Raw genomic sequence first — 27,431 nt, 5'->3', positions numbered from 1 at the left:
TCAGTTTAAAGGCAAATCCAGGTATCTGGTTCTGCCTCAACATTATTTCTGTTAACTTTTGGAGCAACTCTCAAGCATCTCACAGAAACACAGAAAGTTGGGAAAAAAATATTTCAGAAATGACTGTATTGCATATTAGATCAGTAAGTTCTGAGGATCCTCCAATTATGTTTTCCTACATTTATAAGGAAATTTCCCCCATAAATGGGAACAATCAAAACAAACTTTGGAGACTCACTGATGTGGGCAAGCCTTGGAATTTTACATGAACTGACTTTGAAAGCCTGAATCAAGCACAAAAGAGAAATTTGGCCATGACTTAGGACAAGTAGTACATAACAATACCTAGGGGCTATTTTAATTATAGAATTTAGAACTATTTCAGGAAACAAAGCAAAGTTTCAAGTTAATATTATATTTAAATTAAAGTTAAGAGCAAAAAGTGATTTAAGCCAAACCAGGGATTGATAGTATCAATATAAAAAATCACAAGCTTATTAATAATTTTCTTATAAATTTTGGACATTGATTATTTTCAATAAAATTCTAGTTCATCATTCCAAGTGCCTAGAAAGGAAAGCATTAACTTTGGCCCAGAAACCTACTGTGAAACTGGGCAGGGAATATCCAATTATAATATTGTATAGCATTCTTTCTTTGAAATGGGGCCTAACAATTTAAAAAATCATTTCTTTCAAAATAAACGAATGATTAGTCATGATCATAAAGCACAAGCAGAACACTAACTAATGAGTCTGATGGTTTTTCTTCCCTGTGCTTATGGGTTTTAGCAATAATTTGTTAAATTTATGCACAGTGAAAATATGATTCTTAATTGCAGCACTTTTGGGGGTTTAAACATTCCTTTCATATCTGAGCAGCGGAAGAGGGTATGTAAACTACTTTAAACATTATATTTTATTTCAATCTTCTAAAAGAAGTTTCAACCTTCACATAATTCTGAGTTATGAACAAACCTTACTTTTTAAAAATAAAGGTTTGAAGGGTAATTATAGAACTGTTACATATTATAAAATTTACATTTTATCTTAAATCTAATTAATTAATACCAAATATAAAAGCTGAGCCTAAATGATACATTCAAAATCTAATAATGATAAAACTTTGAATCTTACCCTACTTAGTTCTAAAGGAAACTTCTTTTACAATTCTAGCTAAGTACATCCAGAATACTCACAATTTTATATTACAACTATTCCAAAATGAAACTTTTCTTATAGATGGAATAAATAGGATATTTTTAGTATATGTGCTGCTGAAGCAAGCACCAAATAGGATATTTTTAAATAAATGAAAAAATGTTCAAAATAATTTTTCTTATATCACACATATACAAAATAAAAAGAACCAACTGTATGCTTAACAGTTTTTAAGACCATTTAAACAAAAATACAATTATATGTACCCCCTATTAACTACGGAATTTCATAAAATTAGCAAAGTAAAGAACTGAACTAATTATCTGGATGTTCTGAAATAAAACATGTGACTTCAAATCTTAAATGTCATTACGAATATTACCTGAGTTCTTTAGCTACTGAAAGCCTGGAGCAAGCATGACGTGTGCATTCGTGTGTGTGCATATGTTTGTACATGCTGTGTGCATGCTGTGAATTCTCTCTTAATATTTGCAATTTTCCATTGTGTTGGGGGGACTAGTCTATGAGTGAATCAAATAATTTTCCATAAACAGTCCCCGAAAATCACAAAAATAAACCACTGTACCTAAACAGGGACTGTGAAAGCATTTATAATGCAGTGCACCATGTCCTTTGGATTGCAGAGTCCTATGATGACCTATAAATCAGAGAGACCTCACTGAACATTAACAAGACTTTTTTCTCTCACTACAGTGGAAAAATGCTTGGTCTTTTTCTTGTAAACTGTTACATAAAATGTGAGCCCTGCAAAAGATGCGTTTGCAGAAAAGACAGGATTTCAATGGATAGTGACCAGGCAAGGGGCGGGGAGACTCACATGTGTGGAAGTACATTAGAGTGTTCTCAATTATCCCCTGGCCAGTCACAAAGTTGTCCTCAGTGCTTCCAAATCAGTCATTTGCCTTGCAGCAACAAGGATATTATACAATGCACTAAATTTAGGAGCCAGGAGCACTAAAGTTTTATTAAAAATTTATAAGAGACCTCTGGATACCATCTCTGGGCATAATAATTACTTGAGCTATGGCAAAGACGGTATTTGAGACTGATGAATAAACCATATTATTTGTCTGGAATTAAGAACTAAGGGAAGAAAAAAAATTCAACTGAAGATAACCTGCATAGTGTTTATAATGACAAGACAAAACTCCTCCAGGAGTAGAGACTGGTAGTTAAGCTGCAGAAAGGTTATTATTATGAGAAATAATAAGGATACAAAGACAAAATTTTAGATTCCTAAGAAATGGCATTACAGCATCACTTAGTACCTGGTGACTAAAGTACAAGTAAAGGAGTTTCAAAAGTAGGTTTATTTCTACTCCAGGAAAAAAAATGTTCCCAGGAAGACTTCAAAGGTCAATCTTTATTTACTCTCATTTGGTTTAGATTAATGGATATAGATCTGAGTGTAAAATGATCTTATTTAACAAAAACAATTAATTCACCAGAATTTATACAGGGGCCTTATTCAACATAAACATACAAAAATTAGAAGAAATTTCCTAGATACCAATAACTGGTTAGAAAATGAAAGGAGAAATATAGCATTCACCAAAAATTACCTCATATAAATTTTTAGTAACCTAAAAATCATATTTATATATATACACATATCTATATAGATAGATATAGATACATCTATATAGATAGAGAGATATAGTAATATATATATACTAATACTTAGAACTATCCTTAAAATATCATACACCTATTAACAGGAAAATGTCAAACCTTTACTGTAAAAGATCTATGAAATAAAGAAAACTGCATCAAGTTCATGAATTGGAAGAAATAATATTGGAAAGATATCATTCTAAAAATTATTTTATAGGTTGAGTATAATTCAAATTAAAATCACCAACAGTTGTGCTTTTTATTTGACAAGGTGATCCTAAAGTTTACTTGGAATAATAGAAAATTAAAGGCTAAGAACACTACAACAAAATGAAATAAAAAGCAGAAAGAATTAGGGTGGAATTTGCTTCATTAGATACTTAAAAATATTGTAAAGCCACAATACTTAAAATTCTGACCCAAAAAGCAACAGACATTGATAAAACTGAATAGCTCAGAAATGAAGACATTCATCCAGATGAGAACTTACTATACAATGAAATAGTATGAAGAAAAATTGTTAAAGAATTATTTGATAAATGGTGCTGGGATAATTAGTGATCATTTAAAAATATATAATGTTAAAACTTCACCTCTCGACAGGAATCAAAATACACTAAACACAGATAAAGGGGTTAAACTGATGTAAAAGGTAACATTTAAAAGTTTTGGGGCGCCTCAGTGGCTCAGTGGGTTAAAGCCTCTGCCTTCGGCTCAGGTCATGGTCCTGGGGTCCTGGGATCAAGCCCCACATCAGGCTCTCTGCTTGGCAGGGAGCCTGCTTCCTCCTCTCTCTCCGAGTGCCTCTCTACCTATTGTGATCTCTGTCTGTCAAATAAATAAATAAAATCTTTAAAAAATAATAATAATAAGATAAACAAACAAACAAATAAATAAAAGTTTTAAATATAAGTGAGTGTCTATTCTTCAAATCAGAGAATGGCTTCTAAGCCTAAAGAAAACGAGAAAATTCTAAAGAGAAACACAGGTCAAGAAACCTAAAAATAGTTAGTTTTCTTAATTAAAAACATTTAGGGGCACCTGGGTGGCTCAGTTGTTAAGCGCCTGCCTTGGGCTCAGGTCTTGATTCCAGAGTCCTGGGATCAAGCCTGCAATCGGGCTCCCTGCTGGGTGGGAAACCTGCTTCTCCCTTTCCCTCTCCCCCTGCCTATGTTCCCTTTCTCTCTGTGTCTCTCTCTGTCAAATAAATAAAATCTTTTAAAAAAAATTTAAATGAGGCATGCCTAGATGGATCAGTCAGATAAGCGTCCTGGGATCAAGCCCTGAATCTGGCTCCCTGCTCAGTGGGGAGCCTGCTTCTCTTTATCCTTCTGTCCCTCCCCTCTCTAGTGCTTCCTCTTTTGCTCTCTCTCAAATAAATAAAAATCTTTTTAAAAAATTTAAATGAAATGAAATATTGCCACAAATCTGACAGTTTCTATACAAAGTATAGAACGACTCATTCAAACAAATGAACAAAACAGCAAACTCAAAAGCAAGTGCTGACATGACCAAAAGAAACAATTTGCAGAAGAAAAATACAAGCAGATAGAAAATGTTTTAAAAACCCCAACCACTCTAGTGATTGAAGAAAATAAAGTTAATGACAAAAAAATTCCACCTGTGCACTTGTTCAAGTTATGAAAAATGACATTTCTTGGTATTGGTCAGGGTGTGGCAGAAAGGCTACCTTTATTCAGTGCTGAAAGAAAACTGTCATGGTAGAACTTCTCTGAAATGCAACACAGTAAGAACTACTGGGAGCTTTTAAAAGTCATTGGCCAGAATTCATTCCATGACAAACATAAAAATGTGGGGAGATTAACATGGGAAATGTTTTTCAGAGCATTATATACGGGCAAAAAAAGTGGGGGAGAGATGAGCCACATTTGGGGAATGAGTAAATATAGTGAAATATCAGATAATAAGATAGTGTTTTGGAAGAATCGTTACTGGAGAAAATGCTCAATAAACACTGACACAATTTGGTGAAAAGAAAAGAGCATTAGATGAGGAAAAAAAAGAAAGGAGAGAGAGGGAAGGAAAAATGAAAGACGGGGGAAGGGAGGGAAGAGGGAGAAAGGAAAAAGAGAAAGGAAGAAAGAAGAGGATAAAAATAACAAAAAAGATGTCTGGGTAGGGAACCCCCCAAATGCTCTTAGTGATTATCTTTGTGCCAGGCAATGTTCTGTCATTTTATTTTCTCCTAAACTTCCCTACTTTTGCAAATTCTCCACTGTGACCATATGTTATTTTTATAACCAGAATAACATGATTATTTTTTAAAAAAACTATTAAGAAGAGAAAATCCATCATGCTACATCCCTATCAGTCCAAAAAAGAACTAGACCCTGAGAATATCTCCAGACAGGGAGAGTCAAAATAATGAGAGGCTGGCTATACTCCCAGATGCCAAACCAGTGGGTTAGCTTAATTAATTCAAGGAGAAAAGTTTGTTTTTGCTTCCTGGAGACCCACCACTGTGGTTGAAAAGTCTAATAAGTGCCACATTACCAATATTTCTGGAAATAGTTTTAAAGTTAACGGAGCTATTTCTTTGGTCCTACCTACTCTGACAGAGATGCTGAAATCCTGTTGTGGTTCTGGTAACTCTTTGTTGTTACAGGAAAAAAAAAGCCCTCCCCGGTTATCCTGCACACACCCAAAATGTGACATACTTAGGTTTTCTTCCTGTCCCCAACTAGTAAATGTGAAACAATTTCACTGGGTTTATTTTACACCTTTTAAAAATGATCTACTCATTTTTCCAGGGTCAATTTTCAAGCTTAAAGATATTCCAATCTTATCTTTCTTCACATACCCATTGCCTAGAACCTGCTTATGAACAATCCCATTCAAGGGGGCGCCTGTGTGGCTCAATGGGTTAAGCGTTTAATTCTTGATTTCAGTTCAGGTCATATCTCGGGGTTGTAAAAAGCAGGCCCTTAGTCCAGCTCATGTGCTAGAAGTGGAGCCCGCATAGGATTCTCTCTCTCCCTCTCCCTCCCCCCATCCTCCAAAAAACCTAAATAATAATAAAGAGCATTCCCATTCAAATGTTAAGGGATAGGAAATTTAGATTATTTTTCCTGCTCTGCTAAAAATCATATTTGGGGAAAGAGGTTAATAAAGATGCACCAATGGAAATTGAGAAATTCAGTTTGCAAAAATAAAATCTGTTTTAAAGAATGGAATGTAGAGGTTGAATCTATATAGACTTTTTAAAAAATTTTTTTAATAAACATATAATCTATTTTTAGCCCCAGAGGTACAGGTCTATGAACTGCCAGGTTTACACACTTCACAGCACTCATCAATCTAATTAAATACACCCAAGCATCTTGTGTATCATGTCGTATGTATCCTGGAATAGCAGCTTAACAAAAAGTTGTTGGCTGAATTGTTTCCTTTATCTATGCTATTCCATTTTCCCATGATGGGAATTCATAAATAGGACATAATTAGAATGCATGATAGCACAGATCACATCTGCCAAATGACAAATTCTGGTCACCTTGAGGTACTATTTCACCCAGTTAAGCCAGTTGAGTTGACAAAACAAAAAGGTCTTTCTTCTTTAATAAGTTAAAGAAGCAAATAAACTGCTTCATATATATGCACACCTGTCATTAGGATAAAAAAAAAATCAGTGGTGGCATCTGGGCCAGCCATTTTACATATATTTTTACTAGTTACCTGTTTTGTGTACCATTAAGCTATAATCAGAATTGTTACTATCTGTTATTAGGAGGCTATATTTTAGTTTGTCCTCAGCCAAATGACATGTTTTTAACTCTTACAAAACCCACAATAATGTTAGGCATTTACCATTCTCAAAGAGCATAGCCCTATTTTTAAATCTAAGCCTATTTTAACTTCTATCATTTGAATGTCATTTACATCGACTTACTTGCTACTTTACAAATGCTATCCTTTTTCACATAGATAGCTCTGAGTTAGAAGGAACTAAGAAAGAGTTCCAAGAGCCTAGATCTGCCGCTGACCTCTGCTTTTCCATAGCCTTAAAGCTGAAGTTAAGAAGGAGGCAATATCAGAGCTGGCATTATTTTCTTGAGCTCTTAATTTTTAAATTTCACATTCAAAAGAAATGGCAGTGGCCTTTGCACAGGTCATTTCTTTTGAAGAACGGGAATGGGAAGAGACTCATATATATTTTTGAAACCTCCCCAGTATGGCACACCATGACATGTGATCAATGGATCCTCATGCTTTGATATGTTACAGCGGCAACGTTCAGAAATGACTTACTGGGTTGTACATCTGATTGAACAACTGCTCAGCTTGCTACATTGCAAAGTTGGGGAGGCATTGAAGCACAGACAGGGAAAGAAGGAAAGATCCGGAAAAACAGCATTAGCTCAACAAATCCAGTGCATTTGCACAGACGAACTGGTTGTTAAAAAAGAAGAAATTTCAGTTTTTAAACATTCCACAGTGAAAGTGAGAGGCTCTAGGGAAATAGAAATGTTGACTTTGGCTCCTAAAAAAGAATAGCTGGAATAAGAAATTTAAGGTTTGTGTTACTTTCCCTTTCTCAAGTTAAATAGCCCATGAAATAAAGAAAGCTGTCCACTTTTGATGATACATGAAGTGCTGGCCTCTAGCAATGAATCAGAAGAAGTACTTTTGGCCAAACCGGCAATTTATTACCTGAACTTCAAAGATGGTAATAATAAAAGATTAATTAAATCTTATCATTGAATTTATAGCTCTTCTTTTATATTAACACAAGCCTGAAGTTTCTATTCAGTCTAATTTTAGGAAAATATAGATCAGCAAACAGCAGGTTAGCAATAGCAAAATATCAGTAAGCAAGACATTACAAGATTAACAGTAAATGGGGAGAGGAAAAAAATTAAGTCATCAGGAAGAAAAAAGGAACCAAAATAAACTGTTATCCATTGCCCATTACCAGTTCCTACTATTAGTTCGTAATTAATAAAAATGTAATTTTAGTGACTATCCTATTATGTTCCAAGTGCTTCAGAATTTGTAAAGTTCTCCAGTCTATTTTGTGTAGAAGATTTCAATTTTTGTGGATTTAAATGTACTGAATATTATCTAAAATATCAGTCTCAGGTTCTACTTCTTAAATACCTACATCATTAACTTGGGGTTCAATGTCAAGTTGTAGAAGGTGAAATACTGTAGGAACTTTCACTTTACTTTAAGCTGAGACATGTGCCTTTAAAGAGCCTGAATTTTTCATTTGTTCAGCTTTGATGAAGTAAATGATAATTTTACCATGGTTTAAAAAAACCCACTTTCCTCAAGGATGATATTAATTGGAAAACTACCAAATCATAACATTTTGATTTGTGGCTTCTCAATTGATTTCTAGTTAGATAAGGTAAAATTATTTCTACATATTGAACGACACCTATTTTTTTGAAAGACAAAATTATCCACATGTCACTAATGAGGTTCTTCTCAACCTCTGAGTGTCTACTTAAGATTAACGAATACAATAATTGATAAAGCACACTCAAAACTTGTTGCGCTATGTGGTTACTATTATTCTATCAACCTCATTAATATCAGGAAAACTTTCCTCACATATGAATATTTGATGGCATTGTTTTTAAGATGTGGGATGTGAAGTTTAAGGAACAGTTCCTTTTCTGCCTATAACCATTTTTCATCATGAAGTATTTGGAGACTTAAATTAACAGTGTAATAAAAAGTAACTAGGCATGTGAAAGTTCTCCACAAACTTTTATGTAAAAACTCACCTTACCAATGTCAAGAATTGTTCATAAGACAAAAATAAATTTAAATCCAATGTGGATCTCATTGTCACTGGCAAAACAAGGTTTCTGTTCAGCTAAACACATCTACGATGTTGTGTATATTTTATCGCAAAAATACATGGACGCTCACAAATCTTGAGCAAAATTCCATAGGGAATTCATGGTTTATTTATGACATAATAAAACTATTATGTTTTCAGCTTTCATTTAGTAAACCTTTATATTTTATTCACAAGTCACATACCCTTTTATTTAAAAGGAGGCCCAGACACTCCTTAAGCTTTTATAGCTGCTTATTTTTCCATGAGTAAATGATGTGTTTATATGTATATTCACATACTGTTGGCTTGTATTTTCAAATATTTCATGTAGATCTCAATTCTTTTTAAGGTGATGGGTACTTGAGGTTTTTACGGAACTATTTATTAGCAGAAATTAAAGACTACTAGAAAAGCATTTAAAACTTTTGAATTTAGTTGATGTTAGAAAGCCAAAAATAACAAAATAGCATCTACAGGTTAGGTATGAAAATATTTAAATTATAATTACCTTATTTAATTTCACTGTACTATGCATTTAGGAGATAATATAAGCAAACATTATTTATATACTTAGAAATAAGTTATCTTTTCATAAATTAAATAGATCCCTACAGCAAGACAACCATTTTTGTTACTTTAACCCTGGTGATGTGGCAGAATGTTAAAATATTGTCAGGAATAATGCTAAAATGCTTGCAGGATTTGCTCTGTGAGTTTTAGCACACAATATCAACTGAGAGTTGGAAATGACATCCTCTGAGTGACTCTTTGGGCAAATCAGGCATGTGAAACTAAAAAACTGAAAGAAACTAAAAGAAACTAAATTGAAATGCATAGACATTCACTTATTAAACTAGTCAAGTCATATACATGGAAACTGTAAGTGTCAATATGGGAAACTTCTCCTTTTAATTACTAGAGGGTTTCAAATTCCATAGATGACCTACATTAAAAGGGAGTATATCAAGTATGTATCTTCAGAAATAATATATGTGGTGGCCTCAGCTCCACAATGGCCACAGAGAGTTGATGACCGTATCTTTTGTGGCCAGGTCTAATTGAGGTCCTCCTTCAGGACTCAGCACAATGCAATTGAGGTAAGCTAATGCAAAGCAAGTCAATCAAGTCTTCTCACAGTTATCTTAGAGCTGCTTTGTGATCATGAAAGTGCTCATTAACCTAGAAGTACCTTCCCTAGGTTCATTTCTTGATACGTACATGTATGCATAACATATTACAGAACACATTCATGTATGTGTCAAGAATGTATTATCATACACCCAATGCATAAATAGCCAAGTCAACTGCCACTTAAGCACCCTCAAATGGGCCATTTAAATTCTTCTATTTATTGTTTGAGATTTTTGCTTAACGAGATATTGCTTGAAGAAAGCGAGACACAGAGTGGATTGAAAAGTAAATTTTGCAATACAGAGATTTTTCTTGCTGTTTTGCTGTACAGGGATTTGATCTCTATCTTTTTCAGTAAGGAGACTTTCTTTACTAGTGTGAAATATCTCAGGACAATTTCCTAAAATTCTGTGAACAGATTAAATCACATTTCAGTTATATATTGTACCATATAAAATAGTAATATTCAATTTTTAAATATTCAGAATAATTTCTCTACAGATATATGATGCTTTAACATCCTTATCATCCACATCATGTATTTTCATAACTTTAGCAAATAAATCTCCATTCCAGTGTGCTATAAATTATACACAGTCAAATTTTATTATATGCTTTGCTTGATTATTTAGATTCTTATTATCTCTTTTGAATTAACTTTATAAGTTGTCAAAGGGAAACAAAATGCTTAAACTCATAAAATTATGAGTTTTATATGAACAATGAGTGCAGACGTACCAAACAACACAGGGAAAAAGTCAAAGGAACGATGCATGACTAGAAAGGTACTCCACAAAAATGTCCAGTTCAGAGAAAACATGTTAATGCTGCAATGTAAAGATCCTGTTTTCTTTTACAAAGTCTTCTACATTCAACAAGCTTTCTAAGATATTAAGGTCATTTTTGGTTAAGTACAAATAGTCATCCCACAGATATTCTAGGGACTTTGACTATTTGGGTGGACTTCCAGAAATTGAATATTGTCAAGTAAACTTTTACAAAGCTCCAATATAAAAATTAACCTACTTCTGAAAGTAGTAAAAGTTTATCAACATATAATGGGAACCCAGATTCTTTGATTTGTTACAAACATTTTCACTTTTGTTTTTATAGTTGAGATTTACCCAGAGAGTAGCAGCTTATTTTTATAATTTTTTTTTTTTACTTCCACTATTATTTAAATCTGTTTTTCAAGTTCTTTTTCAGACAGGAAACCTAAGATATTTTTTCAGGTTCACTGGCCAATTTGATGCAGACTTCATGAGTTAAGAGTGCCTAATTCTCTTATCACCAGACAGCAAAAGATAAGGGGTTTGTTTCTTTACAAAATATCTCTTCCTTTTCCATTTTATAAATTCATTGTAAAATGAGCATTTTTTTCCTTGGACTTCACTTACCTTTTTTAACTGTGCTTCCAATTTGCTACATTCTTCTTTCTTTTGTTCAATGGCTATTTCTAGAGATTTTAATTTGGAGTCCCTTTTCAGCCCTGCTGAGGCTAATGAAGATGCATGTTCCTTGAGGTCAATTAAACTAGACTGAAAGGAAAGAACACTAGTAAGTAAAACACCGCAATTTCTACTAGTCTTCAATTTGATTACATTGATTCTCTGCATAGTAGTAAAGTGTGCATTAGACAGAAAGGGTAAATATAGTCTTACTAAGGTAACAATAGCGGCTCTGGCCAGGAAATTAAAATTGGCCAGCTTACAGAATCGAGCAGGATCTAATTGCAGTAGAATCAAATGTGACCAAATGGTGTGGTCAGTAAATGCGTGTTTCATGTCTCAAAGTCATGCTGATGATGTAAGTCCCAAGGTGGTCTTTACATGTCATGGCAAAACAGACACCCCGAACCTTCCATTTACATTTATTGCTGTCAAGTCGTGCAGACTCTAAGATAAATAAGAAAGAAAATACTAACTCTAATGCTTTCCCCCCACAAAGGGCAAATTAAATATAAAAGAAGCATCTTGTTAAGTTTTTATCAAATTCCACTTCTTTAATAGAAAAATAACCAACAGTTTCTAAGATATCTTCTATAGAGTCAAAGATAAAATTATTTTAAAATGTAAAGTAGACTTTACATCCCAGTCCTTTGTAAATCCTAATTCAACAGAGATAATGAATCTCCCCATTTCAGACATGGGTTTGCCTACATTGTTCCACTCATCAATCACGCCCAGAAACCAAGAGTTCCCCTGGATAGTCTGAATTTCAAAAAGTAAAGTAAATATGTGCATATATCATGGAATATAAATGTGCTTAGCTAAGAAGGCAATGTCTATTACCAAACATGAAATGATTAGCAGCATCTAATAATGTATCCAAAATATTCAGGTATTATCCAAAATTAGACTTTGTGAGTTTCCTTTATATCCCTTTGCAGCATCTAGAAGGACATTAAGCACACAGTGGCCACTCAGTAAATGATATTACCTAATATTTTGTGTCTGAGCTACTTACTGGGCCCTGGAATAATCTTGTTGATGATAATATCACCATCACTCAGCAAACTATCCAGCTCCTAACAACCCTCTGAAGGACAGAGCAGCCACTCTCATCTTTCAGATCAAGAAACTGAGGGTCACAAGAACTGTCTTTTCTAAGGTTCCTGACCTATTAAAGGAAGACAGAGGTCTCAAACCCAGAATTCTGACTCCAATTTCAATGCTCTTTATCATACTACTCCCACAAAAAGAATAATAGACCTTGCAATCTAGGCATTTTGTCATGACGAAGGTGATTATCACCCCAAATAAATTATAAGCTGACAACAATTATATGTTGTTTTTCTCTATACATTTTAAATTGCCAGGTCTGATAGCTTTATGTGTCAACTTTGCTAGGCTATATAGTCCCCAGTTACTCAATCAAACACTAATCTAGGTGTTGCTATGGAGGCATTTGGTAGATGTAACTAAAAACTATCATCAGTTGATTTTAAATAAAGGATATTATTCTCCAAATCTGGGTTGGCCTGAGCCCATCAGTTGAGAGGCCTTAAGAGCAGGACTGAGATTTCCCTGAGAAGGAAGAAATCCACCTGTGGACTGCTGTGTCAGTTCCTGTCTGGAGTGTTTCCAGCCTGCCCTTCCTGATGACCTACCCTATGAATTTCAGACTTGCCTAGCCAGTCCCCATAACTATGTAAGCCAATTCCTTGCAATAAACTTCTTAACATGGTTAAATTTCTTAAAACAGTTCTGTTTTTCTGGTAGAACCTTGACTGGCACACCCATCCCACTGGCAGGCACATTACTATACAGGAACAATAAATGTTTGCTGAAATGCTTGTCTGAAATCATACAAGGTAGGCATTGTTTACAAAATTATTTTCATTTAAAGCTATGCTCCATAACATCATCAAGATCTCTTTTCAATCATATATATCATATGTATATAGTTGAGATACATATATATATATATTTTTTTTTTTAAGGTCCAGATCCATGAATAACACAATCAGTTACTCAAATTGCAAATGAGATCAAAGCTTCTGTGCATTCTGTTATATACCAACTACAGTAATTACAGATCCCCTAAGTCAGATTTAGCAGTGAAATAGTAGGAAGAGAATTTACATTCTTCATTTTCCTATTAAAGAAATAATCTCTTTTGTAAAACAAAAACAAAAACAAAAAACAGTGCACTTACATTCTAGGGAACTTGCATTTTGTTTCTATTACTCATCAAATCTCCCAAACTTAGATTCCTCATTTAGACAGTACTTTAATTTGTACAGAATTACCAAAACCAAAGGCTGAGGTAATAATCTGATGCTGGAAAACAGACACCTATGCGTGATACAGCCCAATAGGAGGAAAGAATCTGTGATAGCCCTAAAGGAGATGGACATTTCCTATGGACAAAAATAAGTGTGAAGGGGCCAGTTGTGGACAATAGCACATATCTCAGAGTTCTGGAGACTGAATAAAATAACATGCAATGCTGCTTCTCAAACTTCTCCATCAACGTATCCCCAAGTAAACTAAAGGAGGTAGAGGTATCTATCCCTCAGAGCATGGGGAGTATAGCCCTACCCATCCTCTCCATAACCCCCAAGCAAAAAATTTCTTTGAAATATATTGTTTTACTTAAAAAATGCAGGTAAGATTTGTATTCTGCATTCATGTTTGCTCTAGCATGAAAACATTGTTCTAAATTATTTACCATAATGTAAAATCGATATTCCAGAAGAATCGTCACATTTAACATATACTTTGTGTCTAGCATGGTACTGTATCCCCCAACCTGGAAGTATTCAGTGATCTGGTTGAGCAGCACAGATCAATGTAAAGCATGTAACACAAGGACTGGCATGTAATAGACCCTCAGTAAGTGCAGAAGTTGTTGTTGTTGTTGTTGTTGTTGTTATTGATATTGTTGTTATCCCAAGCAAAACATCATGGCACAGTAAAAAAATTACAGAATCCTCTAAGCCACACAAATGTGGTAAAACATCAAGAAAACTTTCAAGGAGCTACATTGTATCCAGTGAGTAAAGACGAGGGCATAAGGCATCCTGATAAAGGGAGTTAACGGTAAATATTTTCCTTTGAACTCCAATGGCTTTGACAAGGAAAGGTAACTATGTCCCCAAACCTTCACACAGACCCTCAAACTCACTCTCTAGTCTCTTGAGGCTCCCGAGAATGGGACTATCAGCATGGTTCATTTGTTTTTCCAGACTTACCTCTTTTTCAGTCAGTTCGGCTTGTAAAGCATTGACCTTCTCTTTCAGATCTTTGTTCTCTTTTCGGAAAGATTCTATCTCTTCTAGTCTTTCCCGATCATCTCTCTCCCGCTGTTCTTTCAAACGCTCAATTATTCTCTCCTGTGAGGCGATTATCAAAAGAGAAGGGAGAAGCCATCAGTTGTATGTCAAGGCACACTACAAAAGGAAATGGGAGGCAATAAATATAAGAAATGATCTACATGAGTCAACACACGCAAGACAGTTAAACTTGGGTTTGTGAAGACAGGCTGTGCATAACAGCATTTGGAAAAGACAATCAATATGGCTTTTGGCTTACTAATAAAAGTCAGCATCACAGCGTTGCAAGGAATCTTAATGTTCAAGATCTGAGGCTGTTCTTGGTTCATGGTGGTACTTGGGAAATTCCAAAAGCAGTTCCAGAAGGTTTAGGCACCAAGACTCTAGATTTATGAAAGACTTTAATGGACGAGTAGAAGAAGGACAATTAACCTCTTGGTTCAACCTTCTTTGCTTGGTTTTCCTATTCCTTTGCTTGGTTTCCCAAAAAACTTCCTTGATTTCTGAAGATTCTGCTGTGGCTAGAAAGGGGGATCTAAGCGGGGCAAGACGTAGGCCCTTCAGGACTTAGGTCTGAACTAATAGCGAGAACTTGAAACAAAATAATGAATGAGCTCATTGGATAAGTGATTTGCCAATGTACCTAGAGATGACCATTTTTCCTCCATATTTTTCCAATGGCTTCTTGGCAATCAGTAGAGACTCCAACAAAACATTGCTTTAATTTGACAAAGTTCAAATAGCAGCCTTCCTTTACTGAGAGTTTCTTACATGCTAGGCTCTGCGATGTGCCTTTCTTCCTCTAGACTTCATCACAACTGCACGGTCTGAGCCAGTGCTACTAGTAACAGTATGGTAGGAAACCCAGGCCCAAAGACCGGCTAACTCATCCAAGGTGACCCAGCACATAAATAGAAGGCACAGCCTAGCATCCAGGGCTCTCTGAGTCTTAGCCATGTGCATGAGACCACACTGCCAAAAACAGATGCATGGTGCCGGTTAAGGAGATCTGAGAACCTTGAGTCCCCTGACTTACATGCTGAAATGAAAGCACTGGTCTGATAGACGTGTTCTCCAAAAATGTGAAATCTAACCAGTATCAAAATAAAAGCCTTCTTCTTTTTAAGTAAAATTGCACTGGGGTGAAGTTTGAGCTAGATTTCTAAAATTTGTTTCAAATTACCCAACACATATTTGAACTTCCTTTAGGATGGCAAAATAAAAAAATACTGGTGTAATAATTACTCTTAAGGATCCTGATATTATCTTTTATATTCTTATAAGTATGTAGTATTAGACAAGGCCTGATATGTAAGAAACATAAAACAGTATATGATTCAGAGAGAGGTTAGTTTGAACACTTAGCCTGTGATTTAAGTCCCCCCAGGGAAGAAACTGTTCTACCCCAATGACAGTAATTTATGTATCTAATGCTCTCAAGGAAAAAAAGAAGTATCATTATTGTTTTGTAATTAGCTAAATCACTTTAAAATGAAGTATATTATTACAATAGTGGGGGTGGATACAGAACAAATCTGTCTACTAATTGTCTACATTTGTTTCTTCTTGATTCCGGTTATAGTCCTATTTGACTGCCTGTGACACTGGTGAGTGGATAATTATGCCATCTACAAAAAAAGAAAATGGCCTCAGTGCACAGGAAGTCTCTCAAGGGCTTTTAAAATTTTTCAGCAGCTGAACCCTCACTGCCTTATGCCTACACTCATTGCAAAAGCATCACAACTGGTCACCCGGCCACCAGGCCCTGTCCATGCCATCACTGCCACCACATGAGCTGTTGGAGTGACATTTTTTTAAGTCCCAAACTGTGTCACCTCGCTGCTTGGAAACTTTCCCAGGAATTGGTCTAGCTGGATCATGTGGCCTTTATTCCCATTCAGTGCCCTTCATATGGTTTTACTGTATGTCTATCCTCCCAGCCTAGCTTTCCAAAGGGCAGCACTCAACTCCTAAAGACTCTTTTAACTCAGGGCTGAGCAAACTGTCTGGCATACAACAGGCAATTAAAGAAGCTGAAGGAAGGAATAAGAGGAGTGAGAACTCAACTTAGGGACTGTCTTAGCTTCAAAGGAAGGGAAATAAAATTAAGTATGCATGTTAACATCCAGAAGGTCTCAGAGTCATTTGGTAAGTAGGTTGATTTGCTCTAAGCACTTGTACTATTGACTGGGCATCGATGACAAAAAAAATCAGCAAGCACTATAATGTTTTTAAGTGTTATTGATGATTCAATACTACAAAATATTTCTCCGTCAATCACAAAACTAATTTAACTGTCAGCTACGCAGGGCCAGATGTCAAAAACATGTGTTAAAAGGCCCTAATATGCCATGATCTACTTGATTAACAACTAACTTGCAGAAATTCCAACAACGTGTTCTTGTTTTAGTCTTATTTGCATTGGCAAGTATTTCTTGCGCACTCATCTGGCTCTGCACAGGTCTAATCTATTTGTGCTTTATCACTGAGCAGGAACTGAATTACAGCAGCCTCCGGCTCTGCTATCTGCCTTTTTCAACTGCTTATCTGCTATGCGGCTACAGCAACGCTTGGCGAGACCAGCTTTATAAATCCTGTGGGTTCCGTCTCTTGAGCTTCTGTGTGTCGATCCTAGAACTAAGTCATACTCAATCTTAACTTGCTAAGTGGCATTAGTTTTTGCACCGTGAATATGTATATAAATTCTCAGAAACTAAAATGAATAACACACTCCCCAAAGGTCATAATTCAAGTGGAATGGTGAATAGTGCCTAATAGGTTCCATTCATCAGCCAAATGACAGCAAATAATTAGATGTTCTTATGAGTCCATGATTTTTAATTAATCATTTTATTTTTTATACCATATCCTGTTCCAGGGGATCTGTTCAATTAAATGTGGATAAAACTGGAACTTGTGAAGGAAGGGCCACTAAAGGTGATCATGATGTTGTAAAAACAATAATTACTAGAAGGTTTGAGTTTCAGTCACATTCCATGACGGGTGAGCTCAGTGGCCTTGGGACAGTCCAGGAAGGCAACAAAGTCCCAACATAGGGCAACTTAGATGAGAAGTGGCTTCCTGGAGCACTGGGTTGAGAAGTTAGCATGCACCACAGTCTATCTATGACATCTACCTAGCACCCAGAAACAGGGAATTGTGCTGCATCTGTCGAAAATTTTCAGTTCTTTAAAATGGAAGAGTATAGGTTTGGTATTTCTCAAAGTGTGGTCATTTGACCACTTTCATCAGAATCACTGGCATACTTTTTTAAAAAATCACAGGTTCTGGGGCACTGAGGTGGCTCAGTCATTAAGCATCTAGGATCCCACAGTCCTAGGAATGAGCACCACATCGGGTTACCTGCTTACTGGAGACCCTGCTTCTCCCTCTCCTCCCCGCTTGTGTACTCTCTCTCGCTATCTCTGTCTCTCTCTCAAATAAATACATAAAAAATCCTTTTTAAAAAAGTCACAGATTCCCTGGACCCATGGAAAAGCAACTGAATCAGAACCACTAGGAAATGGGACCCAGGAAACTGTATTTTACGAAGCTCCCTAGATGGTAAGATTATTTGGATACACACAAAAGTTTGATACTGGAATAAATACTTACAATGAATCTACTATTCTCCCATGATGAAGAACCTTGCCAGTTCCTATCCAATGTTTTTGTCTGTGCTTTTCAAATATACTAACATCCTGATTTTGTTACCATTTGAAAATTCCCTTCAAATGAATTGATCTGTATTTGCTTTTAATCTTCATTACTGTGAAAGACTAAAAGTCAGATGCAAATAAAATTTGAAAACTAAGAGCTCCAGGCCAAAGCTGGCCTACCTCACATTTGGTTTGAGCATCATGATATTTTAAAACCTGAAGTTGAATGGCTTGAGGTAGGTCAAGGACTCTGCCACTTGTCACAGTTGCCAGCAGTCCCTACTGCCTCACACCAAGCTCAATTCCCTCATTTTTGTTCTCTGCCTGACTCTTAAAGGTATCTAACTACTCAACTCCTCATCTACTGCCCAATTCAGATTTCATGCACCTGAGATTGTGGATCAGCAAACTGAATAATTATTATCAAGGTGGTTCCAAAGAGAAACGGAACTTGGATGTCAGCTAATTTAAATGTGCATTTTGAAAATAATGTACTAAGAGAAGAGGCTTGCCCCCACGTGATACAACTCTCAAGTGCTGGCATGAGTATAGTGGGGGGCAGACTCCCACAGACCTCAGTCTTCCTTCCCAGTCATCCTCTCAGTCTCAAAGGAAGTGTTTAAATAAAAGATATAGTTTCAGATTTGGGAATTGTTTGGGGATTTAAACAAGAATAAATCAAATCTTAATAGGGCCAAGGGAAAAAAAAAAGATAAAATCCTGCCAAGTAATCCATGACATGGAAAAATTATATGGTATATGTTTACTTCCGTAAAGCTGCAGAAAGAAACTGAGAGGTAGTAATGCACTGACATCATATCACTCAAAAACTGCAAACAGGATACATAATCATTAATATTTTTGAACGAACATTCCCTCATTCAAATTTTTACAAACAAAATTACTACAGAGAGTTTTGGTAGTAAATTCTTAAGAATTTTAAAAAGAGTATTTTCCCAGAAGAATCATCTTATTTATTCTTTTATGTTTTCAAGTAAAATCGCATATCTTAATAATTTAATATTAAAGTTATAATGTTATCATTTCTATCTAGACATAGACTTATGGCTCTTTTAGCATCTCTATATTTTTATGTACTGCTGTGGCTCTCAGACTAGAGTGAACAATCACCAATGACGGGATGTTCACTCCTGGAACTTGCTAAAGTACAGAATCCCAGACCCTCTCAAAGCTCTGGTTTAGTAGGTATAGATGGAGCCTAATGATTTAGATTTCCAACAGGCACCTTCTGGTGATTCTGACACAGAAATCAAAAAAGCCTTCTTTAAGATACACTGGCTTTAAAAAAAAATCTGTGGGCCATTTAATTTAATACATTTCTTTCCACAAATTTGAGGTGCTGGGAAAGAAAATTACTTGCCAAGGTCATCCAGTTAGTGGCAGGGCTGGGACTAGCTCCAACCCAGGTTTCCTTCCACTTGACTTCATTACTACAGTTCATGGACTATGATAATGGGGAATATAGGAGACAGGCAGTATAGCTCCCAAGTCCACATCCTTGACTACTGTGTAATACAGCTTTTTAGGAAGCTGAATTCCTAGAAGAAGAGGAATTAAATCTGCAGAAAGTAAAGAACATTCCAGGCTAGGTAATAGTGTGGACAAAGGGTCTGAGAAAAGAAGGAACATGGCAAACTTGAAGATCTAGGCCAGCGTAGCTAGAATACGGAAAATGAGGGAAGAGAGATGGGGGATGAGTCTGGGAGAGAAGGACGAAAGACAGAAAAAGAGGGAAGGTAGAGGAAGGGAGGGAGGGAAAAGCAAAGAAGGGAAGGAAGAAAAATAAGGAGAAAGGGAAAGAGGATGGGAGGATGGGAAGGGGAGAGGAGTAAGGCAGGCAGGCAGAGAGATAGCTGATCAGATACGAGCCAGATCAGATGAAGGGGTGGATCGTATGTGCCAGGTTAAGGATTTCAGTTGTCATCATCCTAAGAACAGTAACAAGCTAATGAAGGTTTTTAAGCAGAGCCAAATATGATGGGATCAGTTTTGCATTTCAAGGCTCTCCTGGCTTATTTAATGTGCCAAGTATACTGAGGAAGGCTAACATGGGAGTGGGAGGTCCAGCTGGGAAGGCAGGTAGTGTGAGCACAAAAGCGGGCACATTTAGATCACCTCCTCCCAACCATGCTTCCCTAAATCCTAACACCCCCATTTTTCAGCCCAAGCTCACCTTTTCTGACAGAGCCTCTTCGAGTGTTGCTAGCGCAGTATCTGTATTACTGGAATCCGTCTGCAAGGACTTCACTCTGTCTTTCAAATTGGTTAGTTGTTTGTCTTTATCCCTAAGTTGTTCTTGTAAGTTTTCAATCTAAAAATAAAGATCACCATACTTAATGCATATTTTATAACATATCCAAGGCCAAGATTCCTTAACTGGACCTGTTTTTAAAACATAGACCCCAGGGTACATACATTGTCAGCACTGAAGTTACAGAGACTTAGAATCAAGACCATTTTGATGAGACCTCATCCTTCCATGTTATTAAACTTTGTATTTAAATGGTGATACAGATGAGCAGACTACCTCTTTCCATACTGATGCAAGCCCTTTAGGCATGTAAACATTGCTATTTCTACCTATTTCTGTCCTTCCTACCAGACTGGTCCCTAATCTAATCTCCATTACAGTGAATCAGAGAAATACATTAGCAGGATTTTTTTCATTCAATGAAAAGCCATGCAGTGGGTGCCCATTCTGCATCAAGCACCATATCAGTATATGGCAGAACCTATGTAGTCATTCACTCACTCCTTTATTCAGTAGTAAATTTTGTGATATGCCAAATGTTGTCAAGTGGCTGTTTCAAAGTAACCACATGAAAAGCCAAGTAGGTTATCATCAGTAGACTGTTAATGGGAAGAACTTGTGATATAAATCAAATGTAACAAGTACTAAACACTCCATTTGGCAACTAAGTCATGTGTTGGCAACCAACCAGCCACTTTTATCCACTATCTGCAGCCTGAAATAAACACACCAAATAGCTGATTATAACGCCTGCCCATGAGCAGCAGCAAGGACCTTTTCTGGGCATTGCGTACATTACCATTCATTTTTTTATTCTCTGCTTGCAAACCATGTATTTCTTATCTAAAGATTTTAAAAAGCCCACTATACAAACAATTTATTCATATTAAGGGTTTTAAAGTGACAAGTAAAAAAAGCAGTACAACTCTAAGATAAGTCCATTCAAAATATTTGTATTCTGCACCCAGGCTTTCACAAGAAATCATTCCAAATGCATGTTTAACAACGTGTGACTTAAGCAAATTTTTGGATTATTTGATTCATTTAGCATAAATCTGGAATGCAACACAAATAATGATAGCAATGCAGCAAAAACGAGAAGGAGAAGAAGGTGACAACTGGGGTGGCAGTAGTAGCAGCAGCAAAATGAACCCAAAAGCAAGGACCCCGCTGACCCTCAAATGGCAGAACATGGGACTTGGCCAATTTTTCCAATGGCTACAAGCAATTTGAACTAACAGAGATGGACTTTTTCTCTCCCCTCCTTTCTTCTCCCTCCCCTCTTCCTTCTTTCCTTTCTTTTTCCCACCAAAGTATCTTTTTAATAAGACATGTTTTTTGCCTTGAGACAGACATCTTGGAAACTCAAGTTATACATCAAATAATTAGCTTTCTCTTTCAACAAAATGCAATGTATTCCTGCCCACCTACTTCTGTGAGAATTCACTCAAAAGGCATAATCACCTGCAATCAAACCAAAGGCTTTCTCCATTCCAGACAAGTGTTCACCTGGTTACACAACACCATAAATACATATATGGGTGAACAAGAATATGGATGGTTACATGTCAGAATGATACTTGTTATATAAAAGAAGCCAACAGCTGAAAGGACTGGCTCTTTAAGGAGAGGGAGTCCTATTATTTTGAGTACACCCACACCCACAGATACATTTATGTACACGAATATATGTAAATCCATGGTGGTTCCAAGCAAACTCATTAGGCACCCCGTCACCCTAGGAGACAGTGCCCTGGACAGGACAGAGGATACCTTCTCTCAGGGTATCAGCCCTGGGTCAGTGGTAGGCCCTGATTTCAAGGGATTTGGGGGACTGGAAATAGGGGCTAAAGTAGACTATAAGCCTGTGAGAGACTCCTTGGGACCTCCCCAAATCACAGAGAGGACTGAAGAAGTTTAGGGCCAGAGTCCTACCGGGTAACATAACACTTTGTATTTTCTGATTTTCTGATAGTAGCCATCCTAACAGGTATGAGATGGTGTCTCCTTATAGTTGATTTGTCTCTTTATAGTCTCCTTATACCTTGATTTTCATTTCCCTAATGACTAATGATGTTGAGTGATCTTTTCATGTGCTTACTAACCATCTATATATCTTCTTGAGAGAAATGCCTATTCAAGCCCTTTGCCCATTTTTGAATCACACTGTTTGATTTTGTTGTTGTTGCTGTTGAGTTTTAGGAATTCTCTATATATTCTGCATATTAATGGCTTGTCACATATATAATTTATAAATATTTTCTCCAATTTTGTGGCTTGCCTTTTTAATCTGCTGATATTCTTCTGATGTGTAAACTCCCCCATTAATACTACTTTCTCTACATGCCATAAGTTTTGGTACATTGCACTTTTGTTTTCATTCAACTTTAAGTATTTTTTCATTTCTCTTGTGATTTGTTTTGATCCATGAATTTTTTAAAAGTGTGTTGTTTCTGACTTAAAGTCTGTTTTGTCTCTTTCAGTTACTACTTGCATAGAACATATTTCTCCATCCTCTCACTTTCATTCTGTTTGTGTCTTTGGATCTATAGTGACTCTCTTACAGATGGCATGTAGTTGGATCATGGTATGAGTGGTGGGGAGGGGTTGTTTGTTTTCTTGTTCTTAGTCCATTCTGCCAATCTCTTTTTTTCAATTAGATTTTAATCCACTTACATTTAAAGTAATTACTGAAAAGAAGGGGTTTATGTCTGTCATTTTCCTATTTGTTTCTGTAGACCTTATAATGTTTTTGTTCTTCGTTTCCCGCATTACTCACCTCTTTCATACTTAGTCGATTCTTTGTAGTAAAATGAGTAAATCTATTATCATTTTGTGTCCGTGTATGTGTATATTATTCTACAGCTATTTTCTTGTGGTTACCATGGGGATTACTTGTAACATCCTAAATTTGTAACACTTAATTTTAACACTTTGAATTTATACCAGCTTCGCTTCAGTAACATACAAAAATTCTGCTATTTTACAGCTTCATCTCTAGCCCTTTTGGTTGGTGATGTCACAAAATTCTGTCTTTATACACTGTGGGTTCCCAAACACAAATAATAAATTCTTTTAAATACATTAACATCTTACCTAATGTAGAAAATGAAGCATGAAGTTACAAACCAAAGTTCCAATAATACTAGTTTTTAGACTAATAGTTTTTGTAAGTATATTACTCTCTTAGGTCATGTAGAAAACAGAAAATGGAATCACAAACCATTATTACAATAATACTACCTTTGTAATTGCCCATGTACTTACCTTTATTGAGATATTTTTCTTTTCACATGGCTTTGGGTTATTATCTAGTGTCTTTTCATTTTATCCTCAGTGACTCCCTTGAGCATTTACTGTAGGACAGTTCTAGTGGTAACAAACTCCTAAGCTTTTATTTATCTGGGAGTATCTTAATTCTTCTCTCACTGTTTTTTTTTTTTAAATTTTTTATTTAAGTTCAATTTAATTAACATGTAGTGTATTCTTAGTATTATTAGTTTTCGGGGTAGAATTTAGAGATTCACCAGTTGCATATAACACCCAGTGCCCATTACATCAAGTGCCCTCCTTAAAGCCCACCACTTAATTATCCCTATACATCCCCCTTCCAGCAACGCTCAGTTTGTTTCCTATAGTTAAAGAGTCTTTTATGGTTTGCTTTCTTCTTGAACAGCTTTGTTGGATATAGGATTCTTGGTTGACAGAAGTTTTGTTTTGTTTTTTCTTTTAGCACTTTGATTATATCAACCCACTGTCTTCTGGCCTCCAAAGTTTCTGATCAGAATTCTGCTTATAATCTTATTTAGGATCACTTGTAAGTGACACTTTCTTGATGTTTTCAAATGTATCTCTTTGTCTCTAGATTTCAAAAGTTTGGTTATAATGGATCTTGGTGTGGGTCCCTTTGAATTTATCTTTCTGGGAGCTTACTGAGCTTCCTGGATGTTTATATTCATGTCAAATTTGGAAAGTATCAACCATTGTTTCTTCAAATATTCTCTTTGCCCTTTTCTCTCACTTCTCTTTCTAGGACTCTATAATATGTGTATTGGTCCATTTCATGATGTCCTGCAGATCTCTTGGGTTCTGTTCATTTTTCTTCAATCTTATTTCTTTGTTTCAAGTTCATTGATTCTTCAGGCTGTTCAAAGTTGCCTTTAAATCCTTCTAGTAAATTTTCATTTCAGTTATTATATTTTCCAGCTCCAGAATTTCCTTTTGGTTTCTTTTGAGTTTTCTATCTTTACACTGATATTTCCATTTTGCTCATACATTCTTTCATTTACTTCTCCCACATATCCTTTTTGTTCTTTGAGCATCTTTAAGAGTGTTGTTTTAAAATCTTTGTCTATTGGGCGCCTGGGTGGTTCAGTGGGTTAAGCCTCTGCCTTCGACTCAGGTCATGGTCTCAGGGTCCTGGGATGGAGCCCCGCATCGGGCTCTCTGCTCAGCGGGGAATCTGCTTCTCCCTCTCTCTGGCTGCCTCTCTGCCTACTTGTGATCTCACTCTCGTCAAATAAATAAATAATCTTTAAAAAAAATAAAATAAAATCTTCATCTAGTAGATCTGCCATCAGGTCTCAGGGCCAGTTTCTGTTGATTTTTTTTTTCTTTGATTCCTACTTTCTGTATGCCTTGTGATTTTTGTTGTTGTTGAAAACTGGATGTGGTAACTCTGGAAATCAGATTCTCCCAATTTCCCAGGGTTTGTTGTTTTTTCTTACTGTTTTTATTGTTTCAGTTTGTTGTTGTCATTGTTGTTGTAGGGTATCTCTGTGGCAAAGATCAGTCTGAGGTATAAATATAAGGTCTTCTCAAGTCTTTTCTGAGCCCATGTCTTTTCCCAGCTAGGTGTCATCATTTTCTAATTTTCCTTATATATGCAGCTACTCACGAATGTCTTAATTTTCAGTGTATGGCTCTCAAAAGAGAAGAAGAGAAAATGAATGAAGAGGAAAAGGACTGCCATTCCTTTTAGTCCCCTGGAAGTCAGTTCAGCAGAGGAGCAGGAGCTTGCCCCAACATGGGGAGGTACAACAACAATGGCTGCTGACTCTGATGGTACCTCAAGGTCAGAAGCAGTAAAGATCAGAACACAGAACCTTGATAATTGGGAGGTGGGGGTTTTTGTTTGTTTGTTTGTTTTTATTTGTTTTTGTTTTTTGCTTACCCTGGCTCTTCCAAGCTGTGTGTAGGCTGCTTCAGGCACACATGTTCGGCTGCTTGTCACTTGGTTAAAGGGTGGGAAATGGTTAGCTTCCATTGTGTTAACAGCTAATATTGACCAAAATTAATGCATTTTACCATCTCAGCCTTCCTCTGGAACTTGCAAGCCTTCAATAGACTCTAGAGTTCCAACATAGTTACATCAGTCAGATTCTGACAGTGCAATCATTGTCTAGATGGAGAGAGATATTCCGGTGCCTCTGACTCCTCCATCTTCCCAGAATCCTCCTCCAGAAATACTCTTTACACACTGAGGAAAAGGCAAAACTCGTTGCTAGTATAGGATCCACTAAATCATGGATTTAAATACAAAGTTTTAGGGGCACCTGGGTAGCTCAGTCAGTTAAGCATCTGCCTTCGGCTCAGGTCATGACACCAGGGTCCTGGGATGGAGCCCCATGTCAGGCTTCCCTGCTCAGTAGGGAGTCTGCTTCCCCCTCCACCTCTGTCCCTCCCCCTGCTTGTGTGCCCTCTCACTCTCTCTCTCTCAAATAAATAAATAAAATAAAATCTTTAAAAATAAAATAAATACAAAGTTTTAAATTAACCCATTATATTGGGTTTCTATTACTCCATAAAATATTAGCATAAGTTTTGTGGGTAAAAACAACATGAATTTACTGCCCCACAATCTATAGAGCACAAGTCCAAGCATGGCATAATTGGTTTCTCTGCTTATGGTCTCAGAAAGCTGATATCAAAAGATCAATCAGGGGCGCCTGGGTGGCTCAGTGGGTTAAAGCCTCTGCCTTCAGCTCAGGTCATGATCCCAGGGTCCTGGGATCGAGCCCCGCATCGGGCTCTCTGCTCGGCAGGGAGCCTGCTTCCTCCTCTCTCTATCTGCCTGCCTCTCTGCCTACTTGTGATCTCTGTCAAATAAAATAAATAAAATCTTTAAAAAAAAAAAAAAGATCAATCAGGCTGAGCTCTCATCTGGAACTTGGGGTCCTCTTTCAAGATAATTCACATTGTTGGCATTACTCAGTTCATTGCTGGCTGTTAACTAACAGATGCTCTCAGCAGCTAAACCTGTCTTAGATCCTTGCTACAGGACCCTCCCCATCTTCGAAGCTAGCAACAGAGCACTTTTTACATGTCAAATTCCCTCCTCCATGCTCTAAGTTTTTATGACTTTTCTGTCTCTGACCTCTAGACTCAGATTTGCAATGCTCAAGTGATTAGTTCAAGCCCACCCAGATAATGTCCCTTTTGGTTAACTCAAGGTCAACTGAATAGCAACCTTAATTACATCTGCAAATTCCCTTTTGCATAAAACGTAATCCAAACATTGACATAACACCAGGGAGCCCATGTCATGAGCGCCATCCTAGAATTCTGGGTACTATATCCATATATTTCATCTATACTAAAAAAAACATAATAGTCTTTTAAAAGATTCCTTAAACAAAGTATTCTACAAGAGAAATTTATCCAGATCTGAAGAATTAATTATAATGGGATGTGTGACATTTAAACATGGCATTTCTGCTGCAGCCATTTTTACATGGCCTAAAGTTAAAATAAAAATAAACTTTAAGCTTATAAAATAGTTAGGTACTATATGTACCAGACCTCTTCACTACAAGCCAGGCATTGTCCTAAATACTTAGTTTTTTTTTTTTAGAACATTTTATAATGAGATAATTGAGATTTCCATGCAGGTGTAAGAAACGATATAAAGAGATCCCTTATACTTGTTAGCCAGTTTCCTCTAGTAGTAAAATCTAGCATAACTATAGCACAGTATCACAACCTG

At 36.3% G+C, this 27,431-nt stretch overlaps 1 protein-coding gene across 1 annotated transcript in view; it reads right to left on the bottom strand.

Moving 5' to 3' along the window:
• The window catches only part of ERC2 (ELKS/RAB6-interacting/CAST family member 2), a 937,761-nt gene that overhangs the window by 479,916 nt on the left and 430,414 nt on the right, over window positions 1-27,431 (bottom strand). The window contains exons 10-13 of the mRNA XM_047691669.1: window positions 20,369-20,506; window positions 14,435-14,575; window positions 11,136-11,276; window positions 7,065-7,100 (exon numbers count right to left, since the gene is read on the bottom strand). Of these exons, the coding sequence (XP_047547625.1) occupies window positions 7,065-7,100; window positions 11,136-11,276; window positions 14,435-14,575; window positions 20,369-20,506 (456 nt within the window). The remainder of the gene's footprint in view (window positions 1-7,064; window positions 7,101-11,135; window positions 11,277-14,434; window positions 14,576-20,368; window positions 20,507-27,431) is intronic.

This window comes from Lutra lutra, chromosome 1 (genome assembly GCF_902655055.1).
Source record: "Lutra lutra chromosome 1, mLutLut1.2, whole genome shotgun sequence".
In the NCBI taxonomy this organism is placed as follows: Eukaryota; Metazoa; Chordata; class Mammalia; order Carnivora; family Mustelidae; genus Lutra; species Lutra lutra.
This window is presented reverse-complemented; position numbering and strand designations above follow the sequence as displayed.